Genomic DNA, 26,367 nt, shown 5'->3' with positions numbered 1-26,367 from the left:
TCTAAATCGAAATATATTTTTATATGTACATGATTAACTGCGATAATAAGGCATAAAGCAAAATGAAGTCCCGGAGTCAAGAACATGATTTCGTTGGGAGTTCGAGAGTTTGTTGAAAGTTCGGACGTTCATTGGAAGTTCTACCGGAATTGACCGAGAAGTCCTGGAGCTTACCAAAGAAGCTCATCGGAACTCACCAAGAAGATTGTCGTGAAGTCCAGGAGCTTGCCAGAAGTCTGCCAGAACATTACCAAGAGATCGTCGGAAGTTCGTCAAAAGATCACCAGAAGCTCGCCGGAAGAAACCGGACTTATCTTGCTTAGATTATGTCTTAGGAATCGTAGTTAACACATACTTGGAGTTGGGATTGGGAGATAATCCCATCAACTCTGTTAAGGGCCAACTGGGCCCGAACTTGGGCTAGTTTGGGTCAAATTCAAGGCCCAACTAGGTTGCTGAAAGCCTGGCCGGCGATGGCACCGCCAGGGCCGACGGTGGCACCGCTTGGGGAACAACACTCCAGAAATTCTGGGCGGTGGTACCGTTGGAAGTAATGCTGCCAGCAGTGGTACCGCCCAGTGGTAGATCCTGCGACGGTAGTATCGCCCAAGAACGACGGTGGTACCGCCAGTACCCAGGAAACTTGGGATGAGACCTTTTTAGGCTCCGAGTTTGAATCAACTTGAAGCCTATAAATACCCCTCTCATCCTTGGTTAACTTACACAAGCATAGAGAGTTTAAAAGTGAGAAAATGCTATAGAAATCTCTTGAGAAATCCTCTCCTCTAGCTTAAACTTAGAATTCTGTTTAGAGAGGAGTGTGTGCTCGTAAAGGTTGTCTCATAAACCCCTGAAAAGGAGAAGAGGGGTGTAAGAAGGAGGTTGATCTTCGCCTATTAAAGGAAGATTGATAGTGGATGCCGGTGGTCTCAACGGAAGAGGAATCAGTAAAGTGGATGTAAGTCATAACAACCGAATCACTATAAAAATCTGGTTTGCTTTTCTTTTGTGCAACTTATCTTACTGCAAACCTCCTTACTTGCTTACTGCTTTCAACGTGTTTACGAATACACTTTCAAATTGAGCAAGTTTTCGAAATCGGTTTTATCGTACGAAACGAAAGAATTTTTCAAAATCGTGATTTTTACTGCTGCATTAATTCAACCCCCCCCCCCCCCCCCTCCTCTCTTAGTGCTGACTCGTTCCTAATACATACCCTTACGAGTGCATTGCATCATAAGTTAAACCAAATCATGTTTTGTTGCCATAGAAGATTTAAGATGATCCAGGCAAACAGCCACTTCTTCTTGTTCCTGAAGCCATGCTCCCCAGTATCCAATCATTCTGATTGATGCAAAGAAATCTGTTTCCATGTGAGCAACTCCCTGCTTCAGATTGTGGTTGGCTGTAGAGTTTCATTCCTTGAGAATCTCTTTAACAGTACATCCTTGCTAAAACATCTCTTAGTTTCAATTACATGAGGATTACACTTTGGTTTGCCGGTGTAAGGATGTATGCATGTCCCAAGCACTTCTAGACCATGTCTTTCTTCCTGGAACATGTTCATTTCATTTGGAGACCAACAATATCTGGAGAACATCATTCTTGAAAGAAAACTTTGGTACAACTCAATACATAAAACATTGTGTGACAAGGTTGACTATACACAGTATTTCCTATGGAGAAGGCAATCTACCACTGAACAGCAACAAAAGAGGATATATTTGTTCTACAGCTGATAATTAGGTCCATAGACAAGCACCCAAAGGATCAATTAATGTTTGCCTTCTTCAGGGTAACAAATGGTGCAAATTTATTCTTGCTGTTATCCTTGTCCTTGGAGGCTCCACTTCTCTTGCTGCTCATGTTCTTGTCCTTGGGAGAGGAAGAACTGCAATCTGCAGCTTTGCCCTCCTCATACTTCCTTAATCGTTGCCTTACAAAGTTGTCATACACAAAGGCAGCACCCCTGAACTGTGGGAGCACCAACCAAGCCACCAATACCAACTTGATCTGATACCAGACAGGTACCCTAATCCAGACCAGAAACACAAGCAATGGTTCACTTGTCAGGATCCTCAGAGAAGAATCAGTAAGGCTATAAAAGCAAACTTACCAGTACAAGATGGACTCAGCGGCCATCTCCAAGAGAGTGAGGAAGGAGTACAGAATCCAGTAGACTAGCCATTGCTCATCGTCAAGATTCGACGGGCTCTCGAGGGCCTGAATCGACGCGTACCTGATCGAATCAGCAGAATTCACTCAGCAGAAACATTGAGGATTAAAGACAAACAGGTGCTGGGCGGAGTGAAGTGACTCACAATGGGTAGACCAGCGTAATGGTTGGCCTGCATGCATGTGATACATCAACCAAGCAGACACAAACGCAGGTTAGAGGCAAAGAGAACACAGACAAAATTGAAGAAGAAGAAGAAGAAGAAGAAGAAGAAGAAGAAGAAGAAGAACAGAGATTTGGCAGCGTACCCAGCCAAGGAGTGGAGATGGGTGACAACAGTCCACAAATGACCCATGGGCTGATCTATGGAGAGGAGATGAAGTTTCTGTTATTGGGGAACGCAAGTGTTCGTTCTCAGAAGGTATGTATATATATATACATGTATAGGAGAAGCGGGACAAATGGCGAGGTGTAAGAGGGGTGACGTTGACTGTCACGTGGCAGCTTGCGACGGCACCGACCAGATGGGTGAGGTAATATAAAGCGCACCGTCCAAGTCAACGCTCCTTGGATCCGCGGTCACCACGGAAAAGAAATGAATGAAAGAAACCAAACCCCGAAGAGCGAACCCACCGGAGGGCAACAGGCTGGCTGACCGAACGGGGCCCACTCTTCTCATTACTCGTTTCGAGCTCTGATTGGTTGTCGTCGCGTGTGTAAGTCTTTGTTTACGGCGTTGCCACGTTAAATGCGACAAGCCCATGAGTCGGAGGCACAGCTCAGCAGCTCGCGTCAGCAATTCACAATCGAAAGGGGAATAGAGGGACACGTGGCGAACTGATGTTAAAACTTGAGTTGATTCAAATCCAAAATTATCAAAATATTAAGACAATTATCAAATCATTATGGTAAGAAAATTTTTCTTCTACTTGAATTCTTTATCCTCCAAATCCAAAAAATAAATATATGATGAATTATTTTATGATATTGATTCTAATTTTTAAAAATAAAAATCATCGATTCCGAAACCGAACCACTGTGTTATATCGAATGCAGACGCATCAAAACCGATACATTAGAACACCACAGAATGTACCAACTCTTTTCCAAGACACTACAAGATGATGATACTTCACAAAGAAGATCCACCGATCCATCCATCCTCCGTTAATCTAATCTTGGGAACATGGAAACACCTCTGCTTCAATGGGCAAGCGGAAACAGAGTTGCCAAGACCAAAAGGACTCGACGACGTCAATGGCATCGAGTTCAGATAATTACGTGCGATTACGTCCGTAAAGGTTGAGGTACACGATTCTAGTCCTGTAAACAATAATCATGCTGAGGATCACTGCAATGACGCAAAGTCCGGACATGATTAATGAACTGAAGAAGAAGCAGATTGCTCCTTTGCACTTCAATGGCTCCTCCGCATTCAGTGCAGTAAGTTGGAGCAATTTTCCAAGTTGAAGACCCCCCGAGCTTTGATGTTGGTGTGCTTGTTTTTCCGCTTCGTAGTCGTAGATTCCGCTGGCAACGAGACCTGAGAAGATTAATGATCCGGCAGGATTAGCCACGGTAAGAAAATTGTACAGGGCTCCGAAGTTCTTCAACCCGAACAGCTCGGATGCAGCAGCCGGAACGATAGCCCAGTGAGCTCCATATCCAAGTCCAATCAGCAAGGTTCCGATGTACATCGTTCCAGGCCAAGCCATGGCAAAGAACAGGTGCCCGATTGCCATTGCGACCTGAGAGAACGCCATGGCCACTGGCCTCGGATACGCATAGTCCCTGAGGAGAAACCACATTGTTGCTAGGAGGAGGAAGAAACCAAGAGATTGAGGTGGTGTGTCGGTCTCAGATAAGATGGAGGAGTTCGTACCTGACAATGATCTCAGATACATAGCCTCCGCCTACCCGACCAAGGAAATTCCAAATGCTAATCATGGAGACGAAGATGTGAGTCTCATCGTAACCCAAAGACTCGCTCATCTGCCCAAGATTGTCGATGACAGTCAATCCGGAACCGGATCCCAAGAGAAGGGAGAAGAACATAAGCCAGAAGTCCGCCTTTATGAGTGCCTGCATCAAGGTGAAGTCCTCTCCCCTGTGCGGGCCTCTCCTCTTCTTGACCCGGACAGCTCCATCAGCGGCTGCTTGGAACAGCTTTGCTTGCAAACGAGCGATTCTCTTCTGCCTCTCCAAGGCAGGAAGCAGGTCGACATCCTTGGGCTTTTCGTCCTCGAGCTCGCTGAAGACAACCTCGTTTTGTTGTCCTGATTTGCTTGTCTCCTCTTTCGAAGGTTCGGGCAAGAGAAGCTCTTGGACGGGAGAAGCGGCGTCCACACGGAATGCCAGCAGCAGAGGAATGGCGATAGGAACCAGCAAGAGAAGCATCAGCACCACCGTGAACAGGACGATCACGATGTGGCTGAGGTCAAGCAGATCTTCCAGAAGCATGACACCCATCAAGTAAGCAGCCAGGATCAAGCATACAATGTAGATGAACATAAAGCTAGACTGATCCGAAGGTCGCACTTGCCGGTGGCCTCCAACGGGCCTGACGATGAACGCCAGGGAGATGACCACCATGGATGGTCCGACGGCCACCATGAAAATGAGAGCAGCGTGATCAGGTGTGTGCATCATCGCAAAAATCTGCGTCAAGATCGCACCACTGAGCCCTGCAAACCCCTTCAGGATTCCCACTATCGGGCCTCTGCTCCTGGGGAAGTTCTGTACGCACGAAACCAGTGCAGCTGTGTTGAAGTAGGTCTCTCCGTTTGTCCCCACGAATATAAGAATGCACATCTGCGCAAAAGGATGAACACGACATAGAAGGTCACATATGGAATCTGTCTACTTCTCTGTTTCATGCAACGAGCAAACTGCGATTGCACGATGAAAGAAATGATGGATGATGCTAAGAACAAATCATAGAAATGAAATGAAGTGTCAACTCACCGCCCACAGTGGCAAACGGGGCGCTCTCCCGGTGACGATGAGCCAAACCCAGCCATACCCGAAGAAGTTCTGCAGCACACCAATAAAAAGAGCCGCCCAGAGGGGCAGGATCTCGCAGAGGGTGCCGGCGAGGAAGCCGATGCTGTCACCGAGATCCTTGGCGACGCCGAGGCTGGCGATCTGCCGCTGGTTGTAGCCGAGGGAGCTCTTGATCACGGGCGAAAGGCTGCCGAACAGGTACCCGATCCCAGCGACGGCTTGCACCCACATCCCGGCCACGAACACGAGCCATCTGTTGTTCAACAAGGATCCCAACCTTCCTTGAGGCTTGGCCATTGACTCCCGAACTCGAATCACGCGTTCTCCAGCAAAGATCCGATTTTTTTTTTCTCCGTAGAAATCAGAGTAGCGAATAGAATCGATACAAAAAATCGAACCTTTTCTTCCTCCACCGGCTTTGGAAGTTCTCCCTTACCACATCATGCCCGAAAGAATCAACAACAGCGACAAAAGACGAACAGAGGATCGATCATTCCGAATGAAACTTTCCTCCCAAGAGCCCGCATTTTTTATCTTGGAAGGCGCTTCGCAGTAGGAGTCAAAGCTGCAGCGGTGATTGAAGCATGACCATACGAATAAACTCGGAGGAAAACAACCAAAATTTCTGGGAAGGAAGAACGAGTCTTCCGGCGGATCGAGGGGGGGATGGAACCCAAGGGTCTTATTCGAAGCAGCTCGGGTAAAAGCGCCCACATTTGGTTGTAATTTCGTAATTGCCCCTGCTCTGTTCATAGTCACATCAGGCCATGTACTTGGAACATGGATTGTCGGTGCACACGGGGGCGTTTCTGATTTGATCGCCAGCCGAATGGGCTTCCCTGTGCGGATTGAGACGAGGAACACGTAGATTCGATGATCGGCCCCACTTCATCGGCCAATCCGACCTCGTCATCTACATCGCACCACCAAGTCAAATAATATACTCTTATATTCGACTCGATGGAATAATAATATCACAAGCAAAGCAAAGCAAAGCAAAGTCTCAGGCGACGACTGCGCCGCTACCCACGTTAGGCGTGCGACTAGTGTCTGTCAATATCACCATAAACAACACTCTGTTTTATGAAGATTTTTTATGATCATATTTGGCTGTCATGCCATCGCCGATTCTTTTTTGGTTTCTGTTGCTGCGAGTTGATGAAGATCATGAAAGAAATAAATCACAAATAATAACGATGATAGCAAGAGGCACAGATGTGATCGACAGAGATGTAAGCATAGTGATCAGAGGAACATGAACATGTTGTGGACAGCTCATGAAACTTGTTTATTTGGCCTTGGAAGGTCACCAGTTTTCCTTGTGCCTCGTTGGAACAACCCGAAACGGGATCTTGCTTTCGGCTACTTTGATCAGATCGAGTCACACTGAATCTATTTTAAAGGCACCACATGAAACATGATAATAAAGAAAGATTTGCTCGTTGACTCTAATTGAATACCGGTGGCGGCAGAGAGAGTTTTTTTATTCTTATGGTAGTACAATAGCCAATTTTATTTTCCTTTTCTAAGAATGGAGGAGAAGACTATACCGGAATTGAGTTGAGAAAAGGTGCAACACACGAGAAAAGAGAACGAAGAAATGGAGGGGTGAGAAGGACATCCAAATAACCAATAGGCTCTCTTGATCAATGTGGACCATTCAACATGCAGGTATCATCATATACACCAAGAAAGAAAGCCAAAGGTGCACAAATGGGGGGACATCTCCAAAGCAAAGCAAAGAGCCAACTGTACTGTCTTTGTTGGATGCACAATAAGTTCACCAACCACTATATCAACCATGTTTAATGGATCAGAGGAAAATGAGATGATTATAACCATAGACAAGCAGAGGGAACACTAACTGAAAATAATGCCTTTTTCTTGTAAGAACAAGAATTAACACATTAATTCTTAGCTAGTCCTCTCAGTTCATGTCATTGAGACAATTTGAGCCTCCAAATGGTTTGTGACTGGAAGAAGGTTTCCATCAATAGAGTATTCAACGAACAAAGAGACTGTTGAGATAATGAGGATGTTGATATTTGTAACCAGGTGATAATGAGGATGTTGAGATACACGAAGATACTGTAGTGGTGGAGCAGAAGGCAGCATGGTGTGGATTCCTGCATCGGTCTTGCTGACAATGTGGACAGGCAGAAACCTGCACAAGGAGCACAAAGAGATGCAAGTTCACAGTCCTATCTGAAGTTAATACACTTGTTTTGTCAGTCGCTTCACATTGTCAATAGCACCAACAAAGGAATTGAAGAAAGAGGAAAAGAACTAGAGGAGCTCTCGCTGTAAATATGGAGCTTCATCTACCATCAGTACATGCATGAAATGCAACTTACTGCGCCTTCACACACTTCACAGACACTTGAAGAAAAGGTGTCATACAGGTGAGGACGCACAATTGCTTTACTGAACGGTTGGTGGCAAAGAGAAGGCAGATACTACTAACACACAAGCAAGGACAGCTTTCTGGTGGAAGATTCAGCAGGTATAATTTTCATGCATAGCTCTGAGCGTTTATCAGCTTTCTGAACTCAGCACCAGAAATTTTCTCTTGCTAACTTGATCCACACACAACTCCACAATGTCTCTCAGCTTCTCCATCAGTTCTTCCAGACTATCCACCCCATAGCTCCTGTAGTCGAGGTCTTTCTTGTATCGCTGTTTGTACAGAGCCTCAAATGTGCCAAGGGGAACCGGACAGGAATAACAAACAAGAAGCTCTTGTACTTCGTGTCTTACATTTTCAAATTGGTCCTCGAATTCATCTGCTGCACCTAGAGCAGGATCGTCATTTTTCCCATCATCAGAAAGCTCATCAGAGGAGCAACCTGAATGAGGAGAAATGCTGATATCCATGTTTTCCTCCAAAACTTGCTTTCCCTTCTTATCCTTCCTCACCAAGGCTGGTGTTCCAGGGTACTTTTTCGCATCAAAATAAGCAGCATTGCGAAGGCATAGCAGCTTTTTGTGCCCTTTGCCAACCACAACCAATGCATCAGCCATTTTCCTGATGAGGTTGACCAGCTTACAGACTCCATACTCGGCCACGTAAAGTGGTCGTCCAAAGAACTTCAGATACTCTGAAGGAACCCGTACAAGAGGCATACTTCCACCAGACATCTCAAGCAGCCTCAATATTTGGCCCTTCAAACCCTGAAGATCTCCTGGCCGAACCCACCATGCTTGTTCTTGTGTGACATTCTGATCCATCCCTGCACCTTCACTTAAGCCAGATGGGAGACTCTGAGATCTTGATGAAGTAAAATAAGGCCCATTTACTGAGTTACTGCCGCTGTACTCAGTCATGGAATATGAACTTATGTCAAGTCCTCTGCGCATGTCGTTAGAATTGTAGCAATAGCCTCGATCATTGTTTTCTCCACCATATTCATTTTGAGAAACTCCTTTGTAAACAATGGCCTCCTCCTCATTCTGAAAATCTAGGTTCGCTCCTATATTGCAATTTGAGAGACATCCAGCATGATCAGGTACGCGGGGCATATAAGCCTTTGCAGGAACAAAACCTTCACCACGGGCTACACTAGGCCAGTCCCAAACAAATCGGCCAGCATTGCTGAGAGCTGAAGACACACCAACTCCAGCAGGGATTACAAGGATCACAGTGTACCCACGTTGGCCAAGTATATGCAAAGCAGGAGCAAAATCTACATCCCCTGAAATCAGCATGATAGATGATGGTGGTTGATTGTCTAGTGCAAACAGAAACATATCAACCAAGATAGCCTTGTCAGCAGCATCTTTTCTACCATTTGGGACATCTACCAGTTTAACCCCAGTTCTTTGGCAGCCCTCTCTCAGCCTTCGGGGAAAGGCATTGAAATCTCCATAAGCGGAGAACATCGTCACAGCTCCTTTAATGACAGGGTGAACTCGTAATGCCATTCGGATGTTGCCAGCAACATCTTCTGGGCGAACATCACTTGGGACTGGGCAATTTTCTATGTCCCAAAGGATTGCCACAGGTCCATGCAAGGTCCCACTTTGCTGGTTTTGTGTTTGAACTGGTTCAGTCTCTGAACTTGCGCAGATGGAGTTTGAGATATTTGGAGTAATGATTTTTGGTGAAGGGCTTCGACTGGCCATTGCTTTATCTTCGTAAGCCATATTCCTGTTTATGGATGATGATAACAAGTGAGAAAAAGGTAATTTCCAACAGAACACGGTCATCCAGGAAGAATAAAGGAGCTGCACAACTAACATAGAGCATGAAGGAAAATTAACTAGAACATCCAGAACTAGTTATAGAAGTCCTCAAGATAGAGATGATGCAATCATACTCAGATGCTTGTCCAAAAATTATAAATGATGTCTTACTATCATATTTTCAATAATGCCACGTCTAAGCTTCTTGGTTGATTTGTCAATCAGAACAGAACACTTAAATTAAATATATTTCTGCCAAAAATGGTTATGTTATAGAATAATATATAGCTGGCTCCGTGTTATACCTATTATTAGGTAACAAAAACTCATCTTTTGATGCACATCCAATTTACATGTCAAGTTTTAACTTCACCATATCAAAGAGCAAATGTGCTGAGAGCTCCAAGCTGATCTGTATCACTTGTACTAGTCATGAACCATTCCCATAATGTACATTATGGCAGCATTTAATAACACTAGGGAATATTTGACTCATCTAAGATACCATAGTAGCTTAATCACGTGTCATGATAACAAATTGATCCTTGCAATAACAAAATATGATATTCCCAAAATAACAAATTATGATACTTGCTGAATATTTACTTGATCTACAGTAAAATGATGATAAAGCTGGATTTGGTATTTTACAGTCTTTACATGCTTATAATAAATCTCATCTCTGGTTTGTAGTTTACACGGTACTTCCATTAGGGAGTGGAGAAACAAATTTTTGTGGTTGCAAGATAATAAAACCAGGGGCATGAAGTGACATGATCAAAAGCCGGTCTTGCTAGACTATCAAATTTTAGCATTTTAAGCATCAACTGTTGTTTAACTAAAGAATTTTATTTTATTAGGATTGTGTAACTAGAATATTTTATCACATGCCTTCCCCGCATAGGTTAGCAGGGGTTTTGAGCCTTTCTTTTTATCAGCATATACGATCTTAACTCAAACCAAAATTTCCAGATTGTCAAATAGACAATCTTCAATCATTCCCTATCAGTACTACACGGCATATGAATACTCTAGCACCACTAAGAAGAGTGACTGTTATCTAATCAGATATGTGAAATACTAATATCGCCGACCCGCTCAATATAGACTAGCATCAACAGATAACGAGCACAAGTCCAGATCTCCATGCCTGAAACAGTGTTTTGTACAAAGATGGGAAGAAAAATCTTACCTTTAAACCCTCGTGGAAATTGATTCCTCCGAAAGGATAGAAACCCTAACGAACCACCGAGCCAAACAAAGCCTGAACAGCGAACGCTTTCGAAATCAAGAACCCTAAACAGCAACCTCCCTCCGACCGATCATAGATCGTTCATCATACAGGACAAGGCAATTCCCCCGAACTCGCAGCAAAAAAAAGATGACCCCTCTGGAACAAAGAGGTGAAACGGGGATCAAAAACATCAGATCATTCCGAAGGAATAATAGGATTTTCATCCAAATTACAGCGGTTTGAAGCTTACCGACGATCTGATTCAATCGAAGATCGGGTGACAAGGCGACGATTTCGACGGAGATCGCAGCAGAAAAGAGCTGCCTCCGAACCGACTTCGATACTTTGGACTTGGGGGAAGCAGGCAAGACAAAAGCGAGAAGACTCGTCTCTCTCATCCTTACATAGCGGATACCATGTGAGTCCACTACACGAACAAATCCCACCAATCGAGCGCCGCACCCAGACCATCATACCGAGCACAGATCTTAATGTAGATCGAAACCGTCCGATCGAAGGAACCAAGAAAATGGTTATTGTATTAAAGAAAAGAAAGGCGGTGATATCAAAATAAGGAAATATAATTAAATTAAATTAAGATAGTTAATCAAATTCAGAAATAACAAATGATTCGTTGGCAAAGAACAATAAAATCTCATAATGTTTTTTTTGTTTTTCTGAAATTAATTTTTCTTCAAATTAAACTGACCATTACAATAATTAAAAGATAAAAAAACATATAATACCTTTTGTAACTCATTAAAATTATTATTTATTCCTAACCTTTTCCACCACCAAAATAAAGTATAGCAAACCTTCATGAAATTATTCTTTCTTGTCTAATTCTTTCATTTATTGGCATTATTTTGCTTGCAGATCCGAAGGAGTCAACTATTCGAGATGATCATGAGGTCGGATTGACATGAAGATGGCAGCGTACAGCCGAAGGCGTTGCTCGTTGTCACCGAGCTCGGCTGGCTGATCCCTCGTCGCTCTTGTCTTGGTCTTGTAGCGCCGCCAAGCGAGCTGTATGTTCACGGCCGCCCATGTTCTCCAGTTGGTCGAGTAGTATCTCGCTGTTCTCTTGAGGCGATCGTTTGCGAACTTGTATCTGAAGTGCTCGGTGATGTATCGCAGGTCGTTGGCGTCTAATCCGAAGGCCTCGGTGTGGTCGACGCACGCAAAGGTGGCGGAGGAAGCAGGCAGGCGATCGGTGAAGGGACGGCGAAGGCACCAGGAGAGGAGTTCATCGCCGAGGAAGTTTCCAGGGCCCAGCATACACGTCGCCACCACCCCTTTGCTGAGCCGTTGGCTGCTCTGCAGGCGCCCGCGGACGACGAAGACCATGCACTGCACGGGGTCTCCTTCTCGGATCACCTGGCTCCGACGTTGGGATCAAGGTAAGCGAAACTGCGATGAAGAACACCAGGTTGGGATCCCTTTGCAAGCGTACCTTTTCGTCCTTGGAGAACACCATGTGCTTAACTCTGTCACATATGTTGTCGAGGATGAGATCGTCCAAGTTTTGGAACAAAGGCACCTGAAAGATAGATTCGTCAGACATGGAATGACGCTGCTCGGATCCTCCAACATGTAGACCAAATGCCAGAGTTACCTGTTTGATGAGATCAAGGCAGAGATGGCGCCTGATGTCTCGCCGCAGCCCTTCCGGCAAGTCTTTAACCAGGTCCACCTCGTCCTCCCCTCTCATTGCAGCCCATCTCTGGCGTTCGTACTGCCTCACTCTCTGCCGCAATCGCGAGGGGAGCTGCCTCCGCTTCATCCACCATTCCATGTCTCGGCACCTCAGCTGCATCTTCCTCTTCCTAGCCATGACTGCATGCAAGAACACCTAAAATTAACTCACAGCTGTTAGAACACTGATCGCCGAGTATTATCCTATGTATGTGTCGATCCAAAGAACCCATATCGAATGCATTTCATGAACTATATGCAGTAGTTACCTGAATGTTTCCGATCAGCAAGGTGAAGAGCATGAGGCCACCTAACACAGTTGCAATACCAAACATCACCTCAAGCGATTGACTTGTGGGTTCGAGATTGTTGCCGAATGTGCTGTATCAAAAACAAGCATTGCATCAAAATTCTTTCAGCAGAATATGATTCATGATCTTTTGTTTTCTTTTCCCTTCCAAACGACTACCTGAGAGTCATGAGGCCCCAACATATAGGATAGAGAACCTTGACAGTGAGGGAGTTGCTGGAAATAACAGGGAGAGCCGCATCATAAATACCGTAAGCAAAGGGTCCATCGGCACTGAAGCATACACCATTCTGGTTTCTGATGGAGGTGACATTATTATAGCAGGACGCTCGATCCACCCCAGATGGCAATGGAAGCCGATCACAAGCTTCCTTGGAGCATGCCAGTGATGCAAAGCCACAGTTGTTCTTCTTCTGGCATTGCTGTTGGAGGCACGAGGAAACACGTTGGATTGCAAGAATGTACCAGCAACCCCCGGTAACCTGAGATTAGCAGCAAAGTGCACAACATCTACCCATTTTAGTAGCAGAATAATCTATGCCACATCTAGCAGTTCACTAGTATCGATCAAACATGACTGCACAAAAGGAAAAGGCAAAAGCGGTAGTATTTCTAGTTCATTGCTTACATGAGAGGCAATGAAATAAGCAATCAAATTGAGGGCGAAGCCCCACCAGATGGTTCCAAAGATGTAACCAGTGACCTGCTGCATGCTCCTCATCATGCATATGCTGTGGCAAACCTTGGGAATAAACTGGAATAAGAGTATCAGCAACAAAATGTTTGCTATCGACTCCATCTCTTCTTCTCTAATCAATCTCGGCAGAACCAACCAGAAGAACACCTGCACGGACATGGAAGATCACACAAAATACGAGGGCCAAACTTGTCCCCAGATTCCATGAGTAGAGTTTGTCCAGTCCTGATCTTTAGCATTGAACAGAAAAGTTACATAGACATGAAAATATTCCATGTTTTGTATCATGTGTTATCGTCATTGTAGTCATCAAACCAACATATAGAACTTACGAAAAGATCATCCAAAGAGAATGCATTTCTACCACCTAAGTTGTGTCGACAGGTATCATTCGAGCCCGAGAAACGATGAGAGAGAGTCTTATAATTTACTTACTCTGGCGAGCGTGAGTTACATCCAAAGGAAAACGGAATCACGGCCGACGACAGCGAATCTACTCCGTACATGGCAGCGCTACATCGCTGACGGTGTCAGATCGAACGTGACTCCGCGTGCCGTACGTGCATACATCTGGGTGAGGGGATGATGTTCTTCCCCCAGCACTCAATCCGATACGTTTATTGGATATATATATATATATATATATATATATATATATATATATATATATATATATATATGATTCTGCTTTTGATCGATGTTTCTCCAAGCATGCGTATTATTTATGGAGCATTATATGCAGATTGCAGTTGATAGCTATCACGATAATTACAGCAGAGGAAATGTTGGAAGAAGATTGAGGCATAGGAATTTAATGGATGCGATGATGTTCGAGTACCTGAGGGATGGGGAGGATGACGAAGAGGTCGAACCAGAAGGCGGTGGCGGAGCGGAGGTAGTGAGCGGCGATGGCCTTGGGGTCCCAGACTAGCTTGCCGCACCCCACCACCAGCGACTCCCGCGACACGTACGCCAGCCGCAGTTGCACCCACGCGTGAACTACCTGTGCCGCGTCCGCGCAGGTGCGCATAGCCGCCACCGCCGCCGCGTACCTGCCGTCCACCTCGACGCACCCCCGGTTCCCCCGCACCCCCACAGCGTACAGGAACAGCGGGTCCGCCGCCAGCGCCACCGCCCGCGCCAGCAGCAGCCCACGGTTCCACTGTTGCACGCCCCCGCTCCGCGGATCCAGCACCGGCCCGAACACCCAGGCGGGCCGCCGTCGCCGCCGCCGTCCTGCACCCTCGGTCGGTCTCCTGGTGGCCACGTGGTGCTGGATGGGTATCATCGACGACCCCGCGTTCGCCTCCCACTCGAGCGGGTGGGCACGGTCGCAGCTGGTGGAATGGAAGGCCGGGACGCCGGCCTGGGTGCAGGCGTAGCATTCCACCGCAGCCGAACCGGCGCCGCCCCCGCCACTGCCAGAGGCGTCATCGTCGTCGGTCCTCCAGCAGCGGACAATCTTACGCACCCACCTGGAAACAGAGATGAAGGCTGAGATAAAGATTGCTTGGATTTCTTTAAGAGTAGAGGTTAAGATTACCGGGAACGCAACGTGTCATCGGCGGCGGAAACGCCGGGTAGGTTCATCAGCCCGGCGTGATCACGAAGTGAGAGATCCGAGAAACTCATCGTCGCCTCTCTTTTCGGCCTTCTCCTTTTCCTCTGAGTCGTGGGTTCATAAAGTATAGATGCCACTGTTATGTGCGATAGGCGCTGAACTCAAGTGGCCATAGCAGGAGAACGAGAGCGGCGCTTCGGAGCCCCACTTACGCCACGACGTAAGCTCCGACAGGAGGACGTGCTCGCCGACTCCTTCGATATGACCGAAGTCGTGAGTTATGTCGGAACGCAAGTGGGATCAAGCTCAAGTCCCATCGACCACGATCTTCACGTTCCACCGCCGCTTCCTTGTCATGCTGTTGATCTACGACCAGGGTTTGAATGTACGGAGACGGCCACGGCCGGAGTACGCGAAGGAAGCTATTGCACGCAATAAAGGTGGAGATCGCAAAGTAGTTATGATGATGTCCGAGTATATGTACGTAACAAAGTAGGCGAAGGGTTCTTGTCAGAATCTTATTTCTCTTCCATCCTGAGTTCCTTCTGCCTCATTCTACTGTTGCGAAATCGGGAAATCTACGGCGTCATACGCAGCAATGGGTAAGATGCTTATTGAAGGCCGCAGTGGTCACAGTCTTAGCGACTATATATATATATATATAGAGAGAGAGAGAGAGAGAGAGAGAGAGCATATATACCGTATGCTATACGTAATCTTCTTTCGTAATGGGCATGTAAAATCCTTGTCGGGTAATCTACAATGGATTGGATTTTGTTCCCTTGTTCGAAACTTTACGTAACCACTTGTTTGCATGGCTCGATCACTGTGGTGTCACAGAAGGAAGCAATAATCATTATATATAACTTGCACAGTCCTGTAAATGTATCATCAGGTTACAGTGATATGGGCATGCAGAAGTAGAACACCATCACCAGATTTGAGCATGTAAAATATTGAGTAATTCACAGACTATATTATTCCATCATCACCATTCTGAGATTAGGACAAACACTGATTCAGCCTTTTGCAGCAAATGCATATGGAAATGCAGAATACAACATCTTCCTTGATGTATATTGCTGTTCTAGATGCCAAACACTGCTTACTTCAGAATCTAATCCTCGATGGTTTCAGGTTAAGCTCCAAAGATTTACAGGAACAGCGGATGAGAAGAGAGGAAATCAACCAAACAGAAGTCCACAATCTGAAACTATGCATCCTTTGATAAGGTCAAACAATTATGTTTTACTTGCAGCCATTGCAATGGGTAAATGATGACAAACATGTCCTCCAACATCATAAATCAAGAATCATAGGATGATCTGCAGCCACATCAAAACTCCTCTACGGTGATAGAATCGCGAGGCATGTCATACGCATCCTTGGGTCTTAGTTTCTTCACACCAGCCATGAAGCAGACCTTGTCGGACTTGTAGCTTTCTAGGCTCACCTGGGTAACTTTGACCCAGACCAGGACTTTCGTCTTCATGCCCTCTATTCCGGACAACTTTCCTCTTGACAAGGTCGCCTTGACCCGAGTCGCATACCTTAACACAGAAGAATCTTTGAAGCTGATCTCACAGGTGGAAGGAAGGTGAACAATCAACTTTGACTTTGATTCATCAAACTCGTAGCAGATGATGTTCCTGGGAAAGAGGCCTTGTGGTAGCCCATATTCACGGAGGAGATCTGGTAGAGATTTCGATGGTTTGCCTGCATACAAAGAAATAGAAAACTCTTTACCACCATTAAGTTGATGAAAGAGTTAAACTCATTAAACTCAGTTTGCTTGGATGGATATCAGGAACCTGTCTGTGAATGTAGTCTGATATGGAAGCAATTAGGAAACAGAGCTATGACATCAAAAGCATGATTTGCAACAGCAAATTGTGCATATGTAATATGGCAGAAGTAGCAAATCTATTTTTTCCATTGGAACGCAGAGTTCAGCATGGCACATTCACATTATATTACCCTCGAGTAAATGTTTTATTGAAGGATCATCTACAATCAAAGACATATTAGACATCACAAAATTTACAGGAACTCGACAAACAAACTTGCTCATGAACTATGAATAATATGATACCTTCTTAGGAGGTGGAAGAAAGTGCCAAGCAGCACAATTGAAATTATTTTGTGAATGCATGTTCATGATGTGAAGCAAAATCTACAATGACTGTATGATAACTAAATGAAGTTGGATGTGCATGATGACCAACTACATCGATTTGGTGGTTGATAAGATCAATTACATAGAACCATGACAAACATTGAGATGAAAATGAGCTCAGCCATCCAAGTAGTCATATAGTCATTCCATGGCATTGCTCTAATGTATGCACTACTGGGATACTGGAACTGTGGTGGTCATAGTGGTCATGCACAGAAAGTAAAGTATCTGCTTGATACAACAATCCAAAAGAATCCATTGCTATTAATAACGCAACAACCTGATTGTTGAGTAAAGCATATATGAGAAAATAGCTAAAGCAAAAGAGAGTTGCCAAGAAGGGCCCGCCGTATTGACACGGACTTAGCTGGTTTTGCCTAAGTCGTGCGGCACCCTTGCGCGTCCGTCCGCAAAGGTCAGCCTCCCCGAAGCCTCCCATTGTCCCTTAGGACCAACAAAAGAGAGAACGGGTTAAAGAGAACGCCTCAAACGGGATCCACAAGCAAACATGTCCGAAAAACACTTCATAGACAAAGCAAATTACAAACAGACTTTACAAGCTCTGAACAGTGGCACAACAAAGGGTAAAATGGTCCATTACAGACCGAAAAGCTCTCGCACGTGTCCACATGACACAACCTTTATTTACAAGCCTAAAGAGGCCACCAACCCAACTAAAATGGGACTTATAAGCCTTCGGCTGCCCCTTTACATTCTGTACAAGGCATGAACATGCCAAACGACACGGACAGATATAAGCATTAAATCAAACACCTTGTTTAGAAGTTTGTCCGTGACATTCTCCCCCACTTATCCCTTCGACGTCCTCGTCGAAGCCTTTGTGAACACTGCAACTCTTCACCTTTGCTGAGTCTTCAATCTTCTGCTCTAGCTGCAATGCGCCTCCTGGCTCCCAGCTGCTCTCCGCTGCTGTTTTTGAGTAGTCGAACCTTTGATCCGCCATGCTGCTTCAACTCACCAATGACTCTGACTCTGGTGTGGGGTTGGCTGAGTTGTGTTGATCCTCGTTGATTCCTGCGGATCCACCAAATGAAGGAAAAGACCATTCTTACTGCGCCAGTTTCTCAAAATTTCCACATGCTGCTTGAACTGGGTGGATGCTTGTTGGAGCTTTAACGAGCATCGCCTCGCAAACTTCTGAAGTTTTGGGTCCTTCCTCCACAAAATCTGCTCATTGACTCTTCTTTCAGTTAGTTGTCACATCCAAGTAGGTTCGCATCACTTCCGCTTTCGATTGGCATTTCGTTGGGAAATGAAGCGGACAATCTACTCTCAGTAGCACTGATCACCGTTGGTGAGGATTTGACAACTATTGTCTTCCATTATCTTCGAAGGGTCTTTGAACTTGTGCAGAGCTCCTCTGCTGGATAGATAAGAGAACTGGGGTACTCGGTTTCGCCCATTCTCTTAAGAGTTGAGAAGGCAAAGGTTACTTGACTTCGCCCGCCTCCTCGAGGTTGTACTTCATGCATCGAGCTGGTTACTGGCCTTCGCCTGCTCTTTGCTCACACTTCTGAAGCACTTGAAGTGTTTGCACTCCTTGCGTTGAGTTAGCTACTGTGATTCACCTTCTCAATGCCATTGAACTTCTGGAATGCAGGAAGTTTTCACCCCAACTTGGAGTAATTCTTTGATAGATGAGGTCGCCTCTGGGATTGTACCGTCTTCTCCATCAACCCTGCCGCCTACTCCACTGAGTAGAAAAGGTACAGCACCACGTACTGCCTGCTTCGTTCCTTGGTCGTGCACTCTTGCATGACCCGAAGTCCTTCACTTACGGCTATCTTGATGAGAAACTTGTTGACACCGGTCTTACGAAGTTTCTTGGCCTCTTCCCTTCAGCCTTGTCTCGGTACTTGGAGATTGCCTCTGCATGCTCCACCTCCTCGGCCCCTTTCACGACCAAGCGCTCTCCCTCCGTGAGAGCAAGGGATCAATGACTTTGACGAAAGTCCCGCCTCTGCGGTACCATGGTGCTGCCATGCCCATGGCCCTACTATCCGTCGCCTCGCATCTACATCCCTTTTCTTCACAATCAGTAGATATGCCTTCGTGACACTCCTCTGAGTCCACCTCCATTCTCACTGATTGCTTGATTTTGGGTAGCTAAGTCCCTCTGGACTTGTCGTCGCTTCCTCGCCCCTTTCGACCTCCTGCTTCAACACCTCTGTGTTCTCCAAGCAGTCTGTTTGGTCGATGGAAAGACAGACTGCAACTCCCATGCATGGCCTCTGCCATCACGTTGTAGGGTTTGCACCGATTCTGTTCTCCTTAGCTTCCTTGGTAGCAACGTTCGCTTACTCGGCCTTGTCCTCTGACTTGCCGGGCTCCCTTAAGCGAATATGAGCTCTGGAGCAGTCCAACTCTCCAGCTGCTTCGATCATACCTCTGCATGATCAAGTTCCTCCCATGGAACTCACTGGTACTTGCATTCGAACTTTTCCCTTGGTGGAACCCAGCCCCCATATGCTGATGACCAAGGCTTTCATCCGAAGCAAAATTCGATGCACGCACGGAAGACCCGCCTCTGCAGTACCATGGCCTTCACTCCTTGAATCCATAGCCCTTCTTGCCGTCGTGTTGTTCACCGAAGTGGAGCTCCCAGTAGCTCCCGATCATACCTCCATATGATCTAGTCCCTCCCGGGACTCTGTCGTGTGTATCGCATTGCCACGAACTGTCCCACCACGATCCGCTGCACCATGTCGCCTCCTGGTGACATCTCCATTGCATTCTGATCCTTGTGGAATAAACTCGAATTGTGAACCCTCCATGTGTGGCCTCTGCCAATACATCGCAGGGTCTCCTCCACCTTCGATTTTGTTCGCTCCTTTGGCAATCGACCTTCATCCACCCACTCTTGGGTCACACCTAGATGAAGCACCGCTCTAGGACAGTCCGTCGCCTAGAAGCTCCCGAAGTCCACCGACTTCGCTGTAAATTGTGCACCATTGCCTGGATCCTGGGCCTCTGCCCCTACCAGCACAATCTCCGCTGCGCACCGCTTCCTTCATAGCAACTCGAATGGCAACACTGTGGCATATTCTTCAAGAGTACCCGCCTCTGCATCCTCTTGCCCCGTGCTAAGGCCTTCTGAACTCAACTTCGCCTCCGCAAATTGAGTCGCCTTAGTTCCTCCATCAAATGCTCCTCCGAGATAAGGTGCATGTGCCCCGAAGCTCCCTTCGTCTTTGGCACCATGCAAGATGAGTCTGCTCCGTCAGAATGAAAGACCCATGGAACAACATGATCTTACTCTTGCCTCTGCAAGAGTTCATGTCCTTGACCTCTGTCTAAGGAAAGCACTGTGCCTCTGCTCCATGTTCCAACTTCTATGCTGGCTCCCTTCAAGCGGCTTGAGTACTTCGCCAAGTTACCCCCAAGTTGCTCCGCTCCTCGTTTTTTGCATTGAGTTGATGGTGGCCCTCACGCCCACCATTCCACGGGTCAGCCCTCCCTTAAGTCCGATCTCCAGATCGACTCCAAGTGTGCCTTCATTTAAGTTGCTTTAGGTTGCTCCCCCACTTGATCTCGCAATGCATCCACCAATGCATTCTCTCGAGCGAGATCATGCGACAACTCCTCGCTGCTTGCTCGGTCCATTGAGCTTCGTGGAGTTGTTGTTTGTGATGTACTCCTCCTCAACATGTGAAGTCCGTCTCACATGATTCTCCCTCTGGAGTGCCGAGACTTATCCCTCCTGGATAACTGTCCCGTTGGAGCAACATCTCTCTTCGTTTCGGAGACCACCATCCCCTTGGACTACTCCGATCTGCTGAACAAATTGTGCATTGTTCTGCCTCTTGCAAATGCACTTGCTAGATTGCGCCTCCACGTCAATACAGCCACCGCTGCACCCCTCCAGGCCTAGCAACATGCTGAACTCGTTGCACACTTCAGCCTCCTCCGGACGTATCCTTCGCATGCCGAAGAGAAAGTTTCAATGCTCCATGGCGCCGAGTCTCGGTCGCCTTGGGATGGCCACGAACAATCCATCGTCCGCATACAAGCCCATGCATGAGTACCGAATTCTTCGAGTTAGCAATTCCCCTCACCTCTGTGAGCTTTGCACAACTCTTTCGGTCGCTGAGCAACTCATTCCACTTTGCATGGTCTCGTCCTTTTGCCAAGCGCCTCGCTTGCCTTGAGCACCATCAAGTAAAGTTGTCAACGTTGAGCCGTAGCTCAAACTCAGCCATCCCAACCTTTGTGCGCTCCAGATTCTTCCAAGCTTGCCTGTTCTCGTGGTGCCTCTTGCGCGAAGGGTTGGCCATTCCTCTGAATGCCAATCTCAGATGCCCGCTCCTCTGAGCGACTCTTTTCCCTACATCTCCATGCCTGTTTTCCCTCAAACGGTCGCGCATGTGCTGACTGCCCTCAACGCAGCCCCGCTAGGTCCCCCACGTTTGCATGTCAAGTGTTTCTATGAGTGCTTGTCCCGCTCTGATACCATATGACACGGACTTAGCTGGTTTTGCCTAAGTCGTGCGGCACCCTTGCGCGTCCGTCCGCAAAGGTCAGCCTCCCCGAAGCCTCCCATTGTCCCTTAGGACCAACAAAAGAGAGAACGGGTTAAAGAGAACGCCTCAAACGGGATCCACAAGCAAACATGTCCGAAAAACACTTCATAGACAAAGCAAATTACAAACAGACTTTACAAGCTCTGAACAGTGGCACAACAAAGGGTAAAATGGTCCATTACAGACCGAAAAGCTCTCGCACGTGTCCACATGACACAACCTTTATTTACAAGCCTAAAGAGGCCACCAACCCAACTAAAATGGGACTTATAAGCCTTCGGCTGCCCCTTTACATTCTGTACAAGGCATGAACATGCCAAACGACACGAACAGATATAAGCATTAAATCAAACACCTTGTTTAGAAGTTTGTCCGTGACAGTATGCTGATCGATAACAATACAGAAGAAACAAGATTTGTTTATAACCACAAATGTTGCAGGACAACAATCTTTGGTGATCAATTCCAAGAAAAATCTAGATAAGCCACTTGTAGAAACTAAAATTCCTGGATTAGATGTTACCAATATGGAAATGAGTGTTTCATGTTGGAACACACAGAACTCCAATATAAATAACTCCCAAGCTCTAAATGCATAATACATGTGTGCACATAGGTATCAGATCTTAGCCAATGGATGATGTCATGCATTTATTACATAGAAAGAAGTTTCTGTGGGATTGTTGTGAGTAGGTATAGCATAACTGAGAAGTTTATGAAGCTTTACCAATTTTAGAAGTTCATAAACACTTTTAAATTATTCAACTCGAAGCCAAACAAATTAGGAAAAGAAGTTAAATATGTAAGGTTCCATCAACCTTAAGCAAAGTTTAGATGAGGCCCGATCCTTCAGTTAATAAGCTCCCTGCAGTGGATATTGCTTTAAAGATTCTGTGCGATAAAATTTTCTTTCTCCAAAGCAACTTAAAGAATTTCTTTAGACAATCAGTCTGGTTAAAAGCTTAAGAAATAAATGAACATATTTCAGAAGCCCACATAAAAGCTGAAGTATATTTATGCGGGATTTTGGTGGCAAGAAAAAAGGCTTATGTGGTTGGTCACAGAAGTCGACAGTAAGAAACTCATTTACTTCACATGCATACTAAATTACATGGATAATTAAAACAGTTTAATTGCTATTGACAGATTTAAGCCATCAATAAGGCAGACATTAAAGGAGATAAAGAGAGAAAATTATGTCAGAGGTGAAGAACTAAGTTTCTTAGAAGTAACAAGCGCAATAAGGAAACTGGAATTTCGTCAACAAAATATACGGAAACAAGAAGACAAATCAAGTTATGAGCAAAGGGAATTAACAATTGATGACAAAATTAATGGAATAGCAATTCACACCTTTCAGCTTTTCAAAGATCCACTTGGCCTTCTCCTCCACAGTGCTCGAAAAGCGCTGTCAGCCACCATAAGAAACTTATCAGCAGAAGATCATAAACATAGTAATGTAGGCGGGCATTCAATTTTTCCATTGCCTATACGAAGAAAAGAAAAGGCAAAATTTGATGGGAGTGCAAATCGAACAGCATTTTAGATCTAGATTGCTTCACACTCGTATGATAACATGCTCATACACGAGATGACCTAAAAGTTCCACCTTTCCATCAACCAGACACTACTAGATTTGATCCACCGCACAAAAATGGATCAGTGGGGCTTAATAATGACCTGGGTTTCATCACACTCCTCCCCTCCTTGCACATTACGTCAATAAATCTGAATCAAAATGTCATCTTTATCATATCTTACAGTCCTAAACGAGTCTTGAAAGATCGCAGGAAACCGAAGAGTAAAGAATGAAACTCAAAGAGAAAATCCAAGGGGATCTGCTTACAGAGAGATCTTCGCCGATGGAGGAGATCTCCTCTTTGGCTTTCTTGGGTATGGAAAAGCTCGCAACTTTCTTCAGCGCTTTGTCCATTTCCTCCCCCCTCTCTTTCAGAGGAAATACAGAGACCTTTCCCTCTTCTCCGAGCCGCTGCGCAGAAGAACAGAGACGGAGCCACTGGCAGGAGAGAGATAGGGACTATAAAGCGGCGCCTACCTCAAAAAAAGAAAAAGAAAAAGGGGGAAAAAGGAACAGGAATATTTCTTTCGAGCGGATTAGATGATGCATGCATTCGCTGCGCCAGAACAGCTGCCTCCAGCAAATGTATTGTCCTGTACATGCAATGTCTTTTTCCTGGTCAGTGAAGGAAATGTTTCTGCCACAACTTTAAGCCCGTCGGGCATTGTTTCTTTCTTTTTTGTTTCTCGAAACAAAAATTGGAAATCTTAATGAGGAAAAACCTCGTAAAAAAATGCTTTAATTTTCTGTATCTCTATAACTATGGAGAAGCTAATGACTTGCTAAAGTTGTTACAAAAAATCACAATTATCATTATATAGAAATCAGTTTTCCACTTCTCATTTAAGATTTTATAGATTTGATGTATGATACTATAATCTTAGGATATAAGTTCACTGCTCTTAAAGAAACACACTTTGCTTTTTCACTTCGAAACAAGGACAACAAATCCAAAAAGTGAATTCATGTTCCATGTTTCTTTATTGTGTGTGTTTTTTCTCTTAGCAAATCGAGCACTTGATTCTGTTTTCTAAAATTTTTCTACTGAATCAACAAACAGAAAATAATGTATAACAAAAACACTAAGAAGATCCAATGTTAACACTTGCAATTCAAACTGCTGTTGTAGTTAATGCACTGACAGCACACCTGACATTATTTTCCATGCATCATGAGCTTTAACATACAAGAAGTAATGCTAGACAAAAGGAAATAATTAGCAAAAAAGGACTCTTATTATTATCCCAACCAAGATAAAGCATTTCCACAAACCAAGTGTAACTCAGATAGGTGGGTGTTCATCTATGTCGGCCTTCAGCTATATTCATGTAATTTCCTCTAATTTAGATGCAGTGAAGTGGCATAAATTTCCTCTAATTTAGATGCAAATAAATGCAGAAAAAAGAGTAAACAATAAACTAATAAATGATGATGACAATAATGAGTTTGTACAACCACAACAAGTCATAATCATAATCATTTCGAGTCTAATATACACCACAAACTGTTTTACAAAGCAATATACCTACTTAAATATATAAAAAAAAAAGTTTTCAGATTTGTCACAGTATAATGAGTTTGTAAGCATAATTCAGGAAGTGTCTAAAATGTCTAAAAATCTTGCAAATTCATGTTTTACATGGATGAAAATGCTGACATTAGGCATCAAAAAAGGTTTTTTCTTCTTCTATACATCATCATAGCATGCCTTTTCGTGTGTTAATTCTTGCTTGGGAGGAGGAAGAAGAAGAATGGAAACAAAAAAAATAGGTGGCGGTACTGCAATGAGGAGGCATTAATGCAACGCAGAAGAGGGGTTGGCAGCCCGTCTCTTTCTCCACAAGTGGAAGCACAGATGCTCCATGAATGAGATGTCTTACCAAACCATAATCATAAGAAAGCAGAAACCCTAGGCCTGATTCCCAACGGAGGAGGAGGTTGAGGAGGACTGGAATCTCTCACTAACCTTTCTCGCTTGCGAGCGCCTGTGCCAACCACTACCACATGTCCGACATGTGGAGCTGTCTGAATCCGGTGAGAGGCTGCCAAGTCGCACCAGAGCGAGCACCGACATGCCCAGCTCCATGGTGGCGAGCTCGAGCTTCTCCTTCTCGCACAATGGTGTGCGTGTATATATATATATATATATATATATATATATTCACAAAAAAAAGATAATATATTAGTACTAAATTTAAAATCATATTTGATCTAAATAAATGGGATGGAAATAAATTAGATTTTGGACGACACAAATACAAACCAAGTATGAGATAGTGATAGATTATGATTAGGATGAATGCATGGTGAACTAAATTAAGTGATTGGTATATCTCTAAAAGATACTATTAGGATGAATGTAATCAAATATAAAAGAAACATGTTGAGGGAATACTAAATTCAACTTTATGATGCTTTTATGATGAGAAATTCCAGTGGATTAGTGAGAATATGATCCTTCCATATAATATACTTTGTGACATGTGAGATTGAGAGATTAGGAGAATGATGAGTAGAATTTTTATATTGTTCATGGATTCGGTCCATTTCCAAGATAAATCTTCATTTTTCATCAATTTTGATTGAAAATTGTGTGGCTAATGATGCCACTACTCTCTCTCTCTCTCTTGATTTCTTCTTTTTTATGATCAGTTTGAATCTTATCATGTATGAATTAATGAACATAATCTTCCATCCATGACCATGGATTTGGCTGATAGAGAGAGAGAGAGAGAGAGAGAGAGAGAGAGAGAGAGAGAGAGAGAGAGAGAGAGAGAGAGAGGTGTTACCAACTCCTGTTCCACCTCCATATCAATCATGTCTACCCTTCACGAAAGGGAAGGCGAGCAACGACAATCCCCCAAACACCTCCCTCTCTCACATTCCTTCTTCCTGCGAGGTGAGGTGATGTTGTGCCAACCACTTGCCCCATTCCTTGCACCTTCTCGCCGGCATGGAGCTCCCACAGACAGTCCAAAGAACAGGCTGTGGATCATGTTCGTAGCCTTTTGGGATAGGAAGCCTGCACACATACTCTCTCTCTCTCTCTCTCTCTCTTCCCCTAAAGCATGTAGCATCATCATCTGATGTCTCGGAAATTTCTATCACGTTGAATGCCATCTTTAACGAGTAACACTTTGTGAGCATCGCGAGGGAAGTATTGTCATGGGTTAGATTTTACTGTGTGTTGTCTCAAGAATTACCACTACAAAT

At 44.9% G+C, this 26,367-nt stretch overlaps 5 protein-coding genes across 7 annotated transcripts; all 5 read right to left on the bottom strand.

Moving 5' to 3' along the window:
- Positions 1–1,588: 1,588 nt before the first annotated feature.
- On the bottom strand, positions 1,589–2,611 carry LOC103987249 (protein HVA22). Its single transcript, XM_009405498.3, has 4 exons — positions 2,485–2,611; positions 2,322–2,348; positions 2,117–2,239; positions 1,589–2,032 (listed from the first exon to the last, which is right to left on the bottom strand). Exons 1-4 carry the CDS (start codon positions 2,529–2,531, stop codon positions 1,771–1,773), a joined length of 459 nt encoding a protein of 152 aa, XP_009403773.2. The 5' UTR covers positions 2,532–2,611; the 3' UTR covers positions 1,589–1,770.
- A 593-nt stretch (positions 2,612–3,204) lies between these two features.
- On the bottom strand, positions 3,205–5,825 carry LOC135675966 (protein NUCLEAR FUSION DEFECTIVE 4-like). Of its 2 annotated transcripts, XM_065186652.1 has the most exons (4): positions 5,578–5,825; positions 5,141–5,432; positions 4,059–4,987; positions 3,205–3,967 (listed from the first exon to the last, which is right to left on the bottom strand). In XM_065186652.1, exons 2-4 carry the CDS (start codon positions 5,408–5,410, stop codon positions 3,454–3,456), a joined length of 1,713 nt encoding a protein of 570 aa, XP_065042724.1. In that variant the 5' UTR covers positions 5,411–5,432; positions 5,578–5,825; the 3' UTR covers positions 3,205–3,453. The 2 variants fall into 2 exon arrangements, with proteins under 2 accessions (XP_065042724.1, XP_065042723.1); XM_065186651.1 differs by having other exon boundaries at positions 5,141–5,825.
- Positions 5,826–7,385: 1,560 nt separating this feature from the next.
- On the bottom strand, positions 7,386–11,004 carry LOC135675965 (uncharacterized). The gene is made up of 3 exons (XM_065186650.1): positions 10,846–11,004; positions 10,554–10,751; positions 7,386–9,326 (listed from the first exon to the last, which is right to left on the bottom strand). Exon 3 carries the CDS (start codon positions 9,320–9,322, stop codon positions 7,715–7,717), a length of 1,608 nt encoding a protein of 535 aa, XP_065042722.1. The 5' UTR covers positions 9,323–9,326; positions 10,554–10,751; positions 10,846–11,004; the 3' UTR covers positions 7,386–7,714.
- Positions 11,005–11,254: 250 nt separating this feature from the next.
- On the bottom strand, positions 11,255–14,974 carry LOC135675964 (cyclic nucleotide-gated ion channel 2-like). Of its 2 annotated transcripts, none has more exons than XM_065186649.1 (8): positions 14,853–14,974; positions 14,136–14,772; positions 13,229–13,444; positions 12,760–13,082; positions 12,560–12,671; positions 12,211–12,447; positions 12,049–12,135; positions 11,255–11,972 (listed from the first exon to the last, which is right to left on the bottom strand). In XM_065186649.1, the coding sequence occupies exons 1-8, from the start codon at positions 14,927–14,929 to the stop codon at positions 11,487–11,489; spliced, it is 2,175 nt and encodes a 724-aa protein (XP_065042721.1). In that variant the 5' UTR covers positions 14,930–14,974; the 3' UTR covers positions 11,255–11,486. The 2 variants fall into 2 exon arrangements, with proteins under 2 accessions (XP_065042721.1, XP_065042720.1); XM_065186648.1 differs by having other exon boundaries at positions 11,260–11,972; positions 14,841–14,974.
- A 1,068-nt stretch (positions 14,975–16,042) lies between these two features.
- On the bottom strand, positions 16,043–25,255 carry LOC135675963 (uncharacterized protein At5g01610-like). The gene is made up of 4 exons (XM_065186647.1): positions 25,121–25,255; positions 23,422–23,592; positions 22,929–22,983; positions 16,043–16,574 (listed from the first exon to the last, which is right to left on the bottom strand). Exons 1-4 carry the CDS (start codon positions 25,238–25,240, stop codon positions 16,195–16,197), a joined length of 726 nt encoding a protein of 241 aa, XP_065042719.1. The 5' UTR covers positions 25,241–25,255; the 3' UTR covers positions 16,043–16,194.
- Between the last annotated feature and the right edge of the window lie 1,112 nt (positions 25,256–26,367).

The sequence above is a fragment of the Musa acuminata genome, chromosome BXJ1-6 (assembly GCF_036884655.1).
Source record: "Musa acuminata AAA Group cultivar baxijiao chromosome BXJ1-6, Cavendish_Baxijiao_AAA, whole genome shotgun sequence".
Taxonomy (NCBI): domain Eukaryota; kingdom Viridiplantae; phylum Streptophyta; class Magnoliopsida; order Zingiberales; family Musaceae; genus Musa; species Musa acuminata.
This window is presented reverse-complemented; position numbering and strand designations above follow the sequence as displayed.